The 12297-nt window shown below is 38.1% G+C and overlaps 1 protein-coding gene and 1 pseudogene across 8 annotated transcripts in view; one reads left to right on the top strand and one right to left on the bottom strand.

Annotated features, from left to right (window-relative positions):
* CHD9 (chromodomain helicase DNA binding protein 9) overlaps nucleotides 1-12297 on the top strand; it is a gene marked incomplete at both ends in the record, with an annotated part of 198204 nt that overhangs the window by 46799 nt on the left and 139108 nt on the right. For 5 of the 7 annotated variants that reach the window (XM_080702508.1, XM_080702507.1, XM_080702506.1 and 2 more), the window contains one exon: nucleotides 2640-2971. In XM_080702508.1, the coding sequence (XP_080558634.1) occupies nucleotides 2640-2971 (332 nt within the window). Of the gene's footprint in view, nucleotides 1-1461; nucleotides 1492-2639; nucleotides 2972-12297 lie in introns of those variants that run through there. The other 2 variants (XM_080702510.1, XM_080702509.1) reach the window with 1 other exon arrangement.
* Nucleotides 9335-9714, bottom strand: LOC308267457 (cytochrome c oxidase subunit 5B, mitochondrial-like; annotated as a pseudogene). Its single transcript has one exon. The product of its transcript is annotated as a cytochrome c oxidase subunit 5B, mitochondrial-like (transcript).

The following is a 12297-nucleotide window of genomic DNA, read 5'->3' as shown; positions in this document are numbered from 1 at the left end:
TCTCCCTGAGTTGCCAAGGGCCTAGGTAGCTGAGGATAAGTAGCTGAGGCTATCCGCAAACTGCAATCTTCTGGTCTCAGCCTCCCAGAATGCTGAATGCTGGGATTACAAGTGTGTGCCAACACACCTGGCTGGTTCTCTGCCTTTAATCTCCTCTCCTGTAGTTCAGATTGATCTTCTAGGGTGCTTTTCAGATAATGTTGTTCTCTGTTTTCTGAACCTTTCGCACCCCAAAAGAAAAAACCCCAGAAAACAATGTACTTTGATAGTGATATCAGATGAGTAGCTAAGTCCAACAGAAAAAAATAAATGGCTTTAATGAAAAACGTAATCTTGAACTTTGAAGCCATGAAATTGTATTTTAGCTGTTTAAGGGCTCTGCAAACTTAGTCTCATTTTTTTCTAGAAAGAAAAGTTGTACCAGTGAACAGATTCAAGTGGACTTACTCTTTATTCATTTTTAGCAAGGAATTAAGCCTAAAGTTTTATCTGAAAAAACTCAGCAATTCAGTTAAAATAGAATATGGAAGAGCAAAGGTCAGAAAGGCTCGATGAGTTTTGTGTTAGGAAAATAAATTAATGTATTCATCCAGATTTAGATTTAAAAATGAAGTGGTTAGTAATTCTTTATAAATATCACTCATTTGTTTCAAAATCTTAAGCCTCATTTTTATAATTTAAGGGAAAAATAGCTTCATTTTTCTATTTTTAAAACAACAGCTTTTTTGTTAGAATTGTAAGAGACTATTTGCTTTCTTAAGAAGTCACTTGTTAAGTGTTCATTTGCATGTCTTGCTCTTAACACTTTGCTCAACCAGCTATTTTCAATATTTTTCAGTTTAGAAAAATATTTTTCTTTAGTAAAATTACATTGGATTTTAAGAAAAATATTGATAGCCATATAAGTGTTTTACCACTGTTGTAGTTTACAGACGATTTTTTTTTTTAGAATCAGGTTTTTATGTATATTTTTTAAAAAACAGGAAATGGCTGAGTGAGAGTTAATATGTTACACCGAGGGAAGAACAGTCCATTGGGGGTTAAATTGCAGAGTCTAATGGAATAATAACTGGTAGCACCATCTGCTGGCCTACTTCCGCAGAAGGAGTCAGTATTTTTAACGACATCTCTAATATTCATGCTGATGCATTTTGATGCTTTGTGCATTCATTTCTTTCTGTGCTTTGTTGGAATCTGGCTATCTGCTTACAGCTATGGAGGAAACAGCTTTTTAGGAGGGTTTACAGCCTTTGTCATACCTAAATAGGATGAACAGTAGATATAAACTTGCTAAGGCAGAAATGTGTTGATAAATCAAAATGTGTATTTGTGGAGGGTTGTGCATCTCTTGGTTGCAGCTTGCTAAATAGGCCATTTAGGAATCTTCTTTCAATGCTTTTTTCTTGAGCACTGCCTGGGGTGGTGAAAAAGCAGAGGGCAAGCCTTTGTCTGACGCCAAAAATGTCTTCAGTGAAGAGGCCAAGAGGAAGGGTAAGTGAAAGCCTGAATGAGTGGGAGGAGGAGGGGTTCTTTGGGCTAAAAGGCTAATGGGATTGAATAACCTTCCTTATTACTGGCTGCTGCTGCGGGGAGTCGAACTGCATCGCCATCTTGAGCTTGTTGCTGTTTTCTCGAGTCTTGGTTATTTGTTATAGCCTGTAGGCCTTAAGGTGGCATTTTAGTGAGCGATTCTAAGCCCTCCTTCCTTTCCCAGTGCTGTAGCACTGCTGTGAAGCCTTTGATGAGGCAGGTATAGAAAAGATATTCAGTGAAGCACACTGGAATCAGCATGAAAATGTGTTTGAAAATTCCTGATGTTTTTTTTCTTTGCTATAGTCAGAGGCATGTTTACGGGTAAGAACATAACAAAACTGTGATCTAAGTATATGTGAATGAATGTGTGTTTAAGAGGAAATTATTTTTAAAATGCTCTTGATCTGCTTCCTGTGATATTGCTAAAATATTAATAATTTTAATGTGAAATTATAAAACTTATTTCTTTCCTAGATTGCCTGAGCAAAATTATTATGATATAGAAAAGAGGAGGGGGGGTACAGCCACATTTAACTCTTTCTTGGGAAAACTAAAACTTTATCTAATTTTAAGTATGGGAAATGTCTGTTTACTAACTAGCTGTATTGCTGCATTAAAATGATTTAAATGATTTCAGGTTCTCCTAGTCTTTCTTACAGCAGAGGCTTTATTAAGATAAGGAGTAGTAATTCAAAGTTAAAATTACTATTTTAAATTTATTAATGATTTTCAGAGTTTTGGAGTGAGGAGGAAAGAAAAACACCTTTATTCCAAATGCAAAGAATATTTACAAGATAAAATTTGAATCAATACTGTTTACAAGATAAAATTTGAACCAACTAACCAAGAATGTTACGATGAAAATATCAATGAATTTATATTTATCTTTCTTAAACCTTCATTTTCAAAGCAGCAGTTGAGCTGTTTACTTTATACTTTTACTAATTTCTAGATAAGCAAATTTGTCTTAATTTTAAATTTGTAGCACTCACATATTTGCTCATTTAATTTTACTTTTCTAAGCTTAATTTAAAATTTTTGGACATTTATGTCAATTGTTATTGATGTACTTAGGTATATTTTATAAAACTTTTTTTTCCCCCTAGCCTCCATCTTCCAAGAAGAGTGATGGTCCTGGGACATATACTAAGTTGCAGAATACCCAGGTGAGGGTTATGTCTGAGAAGAAGCAGAGAAAAAAGGTGGAATCAGAAAGCAAGCAAGAAAAGGCTAATCGTATAATATCAGAAGCCATAGCAAAAGCAAAGGAGCGTGGGGAACGAAATATTCCACGAGTGATGAGCCCTGAAAACTTTCCTAGTGCTTCAATTGAAGGAAAAGAGGAAAAGAAAGGGAGAAGGATGAAATCCAAGCCAAAAGACAAAGACAACAAAAAAACTAAAACTTGTTCCAAGTTAAAAGAGAAGGCAAAAATTGGGTAAGTTGGTTATTTTCATTGTTAAAGGCAACCTGTCTTACCTTCTAATTTTGAATTGAGTATCATATGTTTACTCTGACATTAGAGTTTTAAATTGCTGGGTACCATGTGTACCTTATTTCCTTTTTAGATGCATTAGATAATATCCTAGTGTCTACTAAATTTTACTGCTCTGTGAATATAGTTTTTTTTATACATCATTATTAATGAAAGTATATGAAACAGATAGGGGAAAACATACAAAATAAAACCCAGATTGATGTGCCAGTTCCAAAATCACTTTCTTTATTAAAAAATGCATTGAATTTTTTTTGTGTGTGTGTGTGGTACTGGGGATGGAACCCAGAGGCCCTCTACCTCTGGGCTACACTCCCAGATCTATTTTATATTTTATTTGGAGACAGGGTCTCTTAAGCCAGCTGACGCTGGCTTTGAACCTGCATGCTCCTCCTGTCTCAGCCTCCCAAGCGCGGGGATTACAAGCGTGCGCCACCACACCCGGCTTTGCATTGAAAATTTTTTCCTTAGTTGTATTACATTTCACTAGGCACATTATAGTTTAAAAACATGAAGTATATTTTGTCATAAACCCAACAACTGTACAACTTTGGACTAAAATGGAATGGCAAGAAAACTAAGACTATACAAATGAACAGTAACAGTAAGCAGCTCTTGGCACTTACTGATTTTTTCCCATACAATCTCTGATTTACTTTCTATGATAAAGAGGCCAGGTGAGGATTAATGCTCCAAGAGAATTATAAGGACAAAGAATTGCTCTAGGAGAAAAATATTAATCCTATGTATTTGTATTTATTTAGTACATTCACACAGATAAAGTATAGTAAACTTTGGCTTTGTATAAAGGTAAACATAACCTAAAGCCAGCATCGCAGCATTGTGTAGAATTGCTTTTGCAGTACTGTTTGGTCATTTATGGAGACCTTGTATGGCTTTTATACAGAGCGCTTAATCTGAGCTTCTCATGTTGAAAAAAAAAGTACATGAGAGAAAAAGTTCTTTTTATATGAAAATTATCATTTGCTTAAATTATTGATATCTATTCAGAAAAAAAACACTTTTGTAAACCAAAAGAATTCTTAACATTTTAAATGTAACCACCAAAGTGAATTAGTCCAAACCATTAAATAATATGGGCTCTTTTGCTATAACAGATCAATAGGTAATATTATTATTGATTTTGCAATTTATTTATACATTAGCAAAATAAAAGGAAAAAGTCAAATTTCTACTCTTTTAAAAAAAAGTTTTGAGCTGAGCATGGTGCACATGCCTGTAATTTCAGTAGTTGGAAGGCTGAGGATAGCAAGTTTGAGGACGGCCTCAGCACGTAGTGGAACTCCAACCTAGTGAGAACCCATTTCAAAATAAAATAATAAAATAGGGCTGAGGGTGTAGCTCAGAGTTAGAATGCTCCTGGGTTCAATACTCCCAGTACCACACACAAAAAAAATTTTTTTATTAGTATAAAAGTTTTTTTTTTTGTTGTTGTTTTGTGGTACTGGGGATGGAACCCAGGAGCTTTCTATCTCCAGATTACACTACCAGACCTATTTTATATTTTATTTGGAAACAGGGTCTCACTAAGTTGCTGAGAGCCTCACTGTTTAGCTAAGGGTGGCTTTGAACCTGCATGATCCTCCTGTCTCAGCCTCCCAAGTACTGAGATTACAAGTGTGTGCCACCACGCCCGGCTGGTATAAAAATATCTTACTTTTCCAAAATAATATCTAGTTTTAATTCAAGAAACCTATATTTAATCTTTTGCTATAATAAAAGTTAATACAATTAGAGCTTTCCAGTTTTAACATGTCCAGAGATTCAGGCAGAGTAGTATCTTACTTGGAAGGATAATGCTTTAAAAAGAATGAATAAACCGGGCGTGGTGGCGCACATTTGTAATCCCAGCATTCTGGAAGCTGAGACTGGAGGATCAGGGTTTGTAGACAGCCTCAGCTACTTAGAGAGGCTCTCTGCAATTTAGTGACACCCTGTTTCAAAATCAAGAATAAAAATTAGGGCAGGGGGTGTAGCTTGAAGGTCGAATGACCCTGGGTTTCATCCCCGGATCTGCAAAAAAACAAAATAAAAAATAGAAATAATGAGTAAAACAAAAAGAAAATGGTAGATAAACTTCAAAAGTTATAGTAACTATTTTTTGCTTTATATCTCAAGGGGAGGAAGCCGGGCATGGTGGCGCATGCTTGTAATCCCAGCATTTGGTAGACTGAGACTGGAGGATCATGTTTTGCAGACAGCCTCAGCTACTTAGTGAGGCCCTCCGCAACTTAGTGAGACCTTGTTTTAAAATAAAGAATAAAAAATAGGGCAGAGGGTGTAGCTTGGACGTTGAATGCTCCTGGGGTTCCATCCCCAGACTCAAAAAATTGAAGAGGAGGAGGACTTGGACAATTAGCAGCAAAAAATACCAGGGGTGAATCTGATTTAAGAAAAAAAGCAACATATAGAAAGGAATATTAGAATTAATTAAGTTAAAAAGAAACATAGATTTCTTGTATTTTTGTTAGGCATAAGTAGATATTATTCACAATAAATTACAGTATTACACAGCTTTTATCAACTTAGTAGAGAATTGTACTGGAAATAATAGTTTTTTCTGTTTGAGCAAAATATTAAGTAGGAAAAAAATTGTTGAGAGAATAGGAATGTTTGTTTGTTGTGGTCCTGAGGATTGAACCCAAGGCTTTGTACAATATTAGGCAAGCACTCTACTACTGAGCTCTATCTGTAGTTCTGGGCTTTTTTTTTTTTTTTTTTTTTTCCGGTGGTACTAGGGGTGGAACCCAGGGGTTTTCTACCTCCGGGCTATACTCCCAGACCTTTTTTTTATGTTTTATTTGGAAACAGGGTCTCACTAAGTTGCTGAGAGCCTCACTAAGTAGCTGAGGCTGGCTTCAAACCCGTGCGATCCTCCTGTTTCAGCCTCCCAAGCGCGGGGATTACAAGCGTGCGCCACCACGCCCGGCACTCTGGGCCTTTTTGATAGAAGAATTAATGAGTTTAAGTCAGCTAAGTAAAATTCAATCTTGCCTATATATTATTAAGTTATTGGAATAAAACAGTCTTGAACATCTTTATCAGCCAAAGACAAAAATTATCATCATCCTAGAGGAAAAATCAGTTGGAATATGTGAAATTCATATAGATACTAGAGTTCCAGTGTTAGCCAGGTGAAATATTTCATTAGTGTGCTTTCCAATAAGCCACTATATATATATATATATATATATATATATATATATATATATATATTATATATAATTTTGTAGTATTGGTGATGGAGCCCAGGGCCATTCTACCTCCAAGTGACACTCCCAGCTCCATTTTTTATTCTTTATTTGTTCTTTTTATTTTTATTCTTTGTGGTACTGGGGGGTGGAACCCAGGGGCTTTCTACCTCCAGGCTATACCCTCAGCCCTATTTTATAATTTATTTGGAGACAGATATCTCACTAAGTTGCTGATTTCCTCACTAAGTTGCTGAGAGCCTCACTAAGTAGCTGAGGCTGGCTTCGAACCTGTGTGATCCACCTGTGTGATCCACCTGTCTCAGCCTCCCATTTGGCTTGTATACTTAATCATTTTTATTTGCTGAGTTTAAAATTTTTATGTGAAGAATCATCTGTTTTTCCCTCCTTGTTTTTTTGTTTTTGTTTTTTGAGGGAAGGGGCTATTGGGGACTTCTACCTCCAGTTACACTCACAGCCCCCCCCCCCCCATTTTTATGGTACTTGGCATTGAAACCAGGGATACTTTACCTCTGAGCTAAACCTTCAACTCTCTTTCAATTTTTTGTTTTGAAACAGGGTCTAATTTTCTAAGGCAGTCCTCAAACCTGTTATACTCCTATCTCAGCTTCCAAAGTTGAATCATCATTTAAATAAAGATCAAGCCAGGCATGGTGGTACACACCTGTAATCCCAGTACTTGAGAGGCTGAGACAGGAGGATTGCAGGTTCAAGGACAGTCTCAGCAATTAATCGAGGCCATCCACAACTTACTGAGACCCTGTTTCAAACCAAAAACATAAACAGGGGTGGGGATATAAATTAGAGGTAGAATGCCCCTGGGTTCAATCCTCAGAACCACCAAAACTTATAAATATTTAGTTACATTATTTAAACTATTAGCATTTTATAATATATGACACATATCCTTTTAAAACTCATTTTTCTATTAGTTTTAGAACAATTAATCTGCTAATATCAAATTATTGATATCAGATCTTTGGAAGGCAATGTATATTGCAACTTAACCACTACAGTGTAAAATATAAGTTTAAAAATTAAATTGTAAACAATTTCTGGTTGATAGGCAGTTGGTGTTTATTCAACTCATAGATATGATTTAATATAATCTAGAAAGATTAATCTGAAAAAAGCAATACTGCCTTTGTTTACCAGTGGTTTTTAAGCATTTTTATTATTTATCGCTTTGTGTGTGTGTATATTTGGTACTAGGGGATGGAACATAGGGGTTTTCTATCTCCAATCTACAGCCCTAGCCTGATGTTATTTAATTTTTAATTTTTTTTGTGTGTGTGGTACTGGTGATGGAACCCAGGGGCATTCTACCACCGAGCTACACCCCCAGCCCTAGTTTTTATTTTCTATTTTGAAACAGGGTCTCACTGAGTTGCAAAGGGCCTCACTAAGTAGCTGAGGCTGGCTATGAACTGCAATCTTCCTATCTCAGCCTCCCAAAAGCTAGGATTACAAGTGTGCACCAACCAAGCCTGGATAATTTTTATTTACTTATTTATTTTTGTGTGTTTGGTGCTGGAAATGGAACCTAGGGGCATTCTACCTCTGAGCTATACCCCCAACTTGATTTTATTTTGAAACAGGGTCTCACTAAAGTGCAGAGGGCCTCACTAAGTAACTGAGGTTGGCTACAAATAGAGATCCTCCTGTCTCAACTTCCCAAGTACTAAGACTACAGGCGTGCACCACCATTATTTTTTGTTTTTGAAACAAGATCTTACTAGGTTTCTGAGGGTCTCATAACATTGCTGAGGCTATCCTTGAACTTAAAGTCCCGAATCAGTCCTGTCTCAGCCTCCCAAGTACTAGAATAACAGGAATATGCCACCATGATGCCTGGCTGCTATTTATCGTGTGTGTGTGTGTGTGTGTGTGTGTGTGTGTGTGTGTGTGTGTGTATGTTATTGGAGAATGAACCCAGGGGCATTCTACCTCTGAACTATACCACCAGCACCCCTCCCCCCTTTTTAAAAGGGTAACGCTAGGTTGCTAAGAGTCTCACTATATTGCCGAGGCTGGTCTTGAACCTAGGATCCTATTTTCTCAGCCTCCCATGTACTGGGATTACTGGGAATTGAACCCAGGGGCAATCTACCTTCAAGCCCAATTTTTTATTATTTACTTTGAAGCAAGGTCTCACTAAATTGCAGAGGGCCTCAGTAAGTAGCTGAGGCTGGTCATGAACCTATGATCCTCCTATCTCAGCCTCCCAAGTACTGGAATTACAAGTGTGTGCCACCACACTTGATAAGATTGATTTTTTTAATGAAAGGAATAAAGTTTCTTTCAGAATACTTATGTAGTCTCATTTAATTTTTATGATAATTCTGTGACTTAGATTGTGATACTATACTTAAATTTTTTAGCTCTGAAACCAGTTACATTTGTTCAGATCCCAGTTTTATCAGTTGCAAGCAGTATATACTTGGACAGATACTTAACCTCTCATCTCTAAATTGAGGATAGTGACTGTACTTGCCTCAGAGTGTTATTTTGAGGATGAAATTAGTTAATAACATTTAAAGTATATGAAACAAGCCGGGCTTGGTGGCAAATGCTTGTAATCCCAGCATTTGAGAGGCTGAGACAGGAGAATCTCAGTTGAGGGCAACCTCAGCTACTACTTAGGCCTTTTGCAACTCAGTGAGACCTTGCTTCAAAATAAAGAATAAAAAATAGGGCTGGGGGTGTAACTTGGAGGTAGAATGCCCTTGGGTTCCATCCCCAGTTCCACAAAAAATAAAAATAAAAAAGTATATGAAACAATATCTGGAGCATTCTTAGTGCTTAATGAATATTAGCTATTAGTATTTTTTGAGAACATAAATAGCAGATAGTTCTTTAAAGAAAAGGACAAGGCCAGAAGGCCTCCTACTTTTCTTTAAGCCTATAATTGTTCAGTTACTTAGGTTCTGTTTCTCTGTTGTAAATTAAGCAAACCAGTAGTTGCATTTTTTCTCTTTTTCTTTTTTTGGGGGGAGGGATGTCAACACAACAGCTAGCTTTTATTGGAGAGAAGAAACTTTACAGCATGTTCTGGGTAATTCAGTAGAGGGGCTCAGTGGGCAAGCTGTTGGGGCACCAGCTTGTAATGTGTCCATCAGCTTGGGCACCACTGGGTCTCACCTTTGTATACCCAGAACCAGATGATGGTGCTGTTCTCTTCGCAGATGCACCCCACAATTTGCTTGTTGGTGATGGATGGGACTAAATTAGAATCTTTCTTGGTGCCTGAAGCTGCCTTTGGGGTTAGGATATTATATGGGTCCAGTCCCTTCCCTACAGCCATTCCCTCTCCAGCCCAGTTGCCTGTTCATCATCAATAAGATCACCACCTCTAGAAGCCATGGAGCACACTGCAGCTGCCCCATTGGGGCCGCGGGCTCTCAGAGCTTGAGTGGCTAGCACTGCTGATCTGGAAAATAACCTGGAAGCCATCACTCCTGCTCAGAGCAGCACTTCCTTTTTTTCTTTTTTAATGGTAGGGAATGGAACCCAGGCCATTATGCATGCTAGCCAAGTGTTCTACCAATGAGCTATACCCCTAGCTCAATGGTTGCTACTTTTTAATGTGGCAATGGATTATCTTATTAATGGCTGTTTTCTCAGAAGCATACTTCTACTTACCATGTTAACTAAAGTAGCATTTGGGATAGGTAGGTAAATTTTGTTTGAATGTGAGACAATTATCCATGGTTATGTGGAAGGGTATGAATTGAAATGGAAATGGACCCTTGACTTTGTGTGTATGTGTGTGTGGAGGGGTACAGGGGATAGAACTCAGGAACATTCTACCTCTGAGCTATACCCCTACCCCTATTTTTATTCTTTTTTTTTTTTTTTGGTGGTACTGGGGTTCCTGGAAACCCTTCTATCTCCGGGCTACACTCCCAGACCTATTTTTACATTTTTATTTGGAAACAGGGTCTCCTAAGCCAGCGTGCACGGCTGGCTTCGAACCTGCGCGATCCTCCTGTCTCTGCCTCCTAAGCGCGGGGATTACAAGTGTGCACCACCATGCCCGGCTTATTTTTATTCTTGATTTTGGAACAGGGTCTTACTGAGTTGCAAAAGACCTCACTAAGTAGTAGCAGAGACTGTCCACGAACTGCACGAACAGCAATCCTCCTGTCTCAACCTCCCAAATGCTGGGATTACAAGCATGCGCCACCGTACCTAGCCCCTTCTGACTTTTTTCATTTTTAAGTATTGGTTATTGAACCCAGGGCCCCAGGCATGCTAGGAAAGTGCTCAACCATTGAGGTACATTCCTAGACTCTATTATAGTAGTCTTTAAGTCTTCAAAAATGAAGCCGGGCATGGTGGCACACGCTTGTAATCCCTGCACTTGGGAGGCTGAGACAGGAGGATTGCATGGGTTCGAAGCCAGCCTCAGCTACTTAGTGAGGCTCCCAGCAACTTAGTGAGACCCTGTTTCCAAATAAAATATAAAAATGGGTCTGGGAGTATAGCTCGGAGGTAGAAAGCCTCTGGGTTCCACCCCTAGTACCAGCAAAAAAAAAATCTTCAAAAATGAAAGAGGAGCCAGGAAAGGTGGTATATGCCTATAATCCCAGCCACTACAGAGGCTGAGGCAGTAGGCTTGCAAAACCTTGTCTAAAAAATAACAGAAAGGGCTTGAGATGTAGCTCAGTAGTAGAGCACACTAAATTTAATTCCCACTACTAGGAAGAAAGAAAGAAATCCAAGAAAGAAGAAAATAACATTTGTTAAGAGCTACATATACACATACTTAGATGTGTGCATTTTTTAAAGTAATATTTATGTCCACAAGTACATATTTAGAGAGACATTTCCATTCATATAATACAATTTAAAGGAAAAAATAAACTGTTACTGCACGTTCCCGTATTTTTCTTTCTTTGTGTGTGTATGTGGATAGCACTGGTGATTGAATCCAGAGACACTCAATCTCGAAGTTATACCCCAAGTACTTTTTTTTGTTTGTTTGTTTTGAAACAAGATCTTGCTAGGTTGCTGGAAGTCTTAATAAGATGCTGAGGCCTGTGTTTTGAGGTTTTTGTTTTGTCTTGTTTTTGACTTTGGGTTTTGAACCCAGGGGTGGTCTACCTTTAGGCTACACCCCCTATCCATTTTAGGTTTTGGTTTTGTTTTGAAACAAGGTCTTCCTAGGTTGCTGAGAATCTTGCTACATTGCTGAAGCTGTTCTTGAACCTGGTAACCTCCTGTCTCATCCTCCCAACTACTGGGATTACAGGTGTGTGCCACCATGCCTGTCTACACTCCATATTAATAGTTACATATAAGCCAATGCTGGTTTTTTTTTTTCAAAATAATATGAACTTTGAAATAACATCTCCTTGAGTAAAATATAACACAATTACTTAATTGTTTCTTGATGTATGATAAGTAAAAATCACTTGTAAAAATGCATTGTTTGAATTTATACCATTACTACCACTGGCAGTAATGGTATACTACCATTATATGTGTGTGTGTATACACACACACACACACACACACACACACACACACACGCACCAAGTCTGTCTATAAACCCAAATCCTGAATTTATAGGCATGCACCCATACCTGACTGGAAAAAAAAATATTTTTAAGAATTAAAAAGAGCCGGGCATGGTGGCAAACGCTTGTAATTCCACCATTCAGGAGGCTGAGACCAGAGGATCACGGTTCACGGACAGCCTCAACTACTTAGTGAGACCCTCCACAACTCAGTGAGACCCTGTTTCAAAATAAAGAATAAAAAATTGGGCAGGGTGTGTAGCTCGGAGGTCAAATGCCTCTGGGTTCCATCCCCAGACCCGGAAAAAAAAAAAGAATTAAAAAGGACTTGGGAGGCTGAGACAGGAGAATCCCAGGATTGAGGCCAGCCTCAGCAACATAGTGATGACATTAGCAAGGTAGTGAGACCCAGTTTCAAAGTAAAAATAAAGAGCCAGGCATGGTGGCGCATGCTTGTAATCCCCACACCTGGGAGGCTGAGACAGGAGGATTGCACAGGTTCAAAGCCAACCTC

The sequence above is a fragment of the Muscardinus avellanarius genome (assembly GCF_963383645.1).
Source record: "Muscardinus avellanarius genome assembly, chromosome: 10".
NCBI lineage: Eukaryota > Metazoa > Chordata > Mammalia > Rodentia > Gliridae > Muscardinus > Muscardinus avellanarius.
The sequence above is the reverse complement of the archived record's forward strand: the minus strand, read 5'-3'. Positions and strand labels throughout refer to the sequence as shown.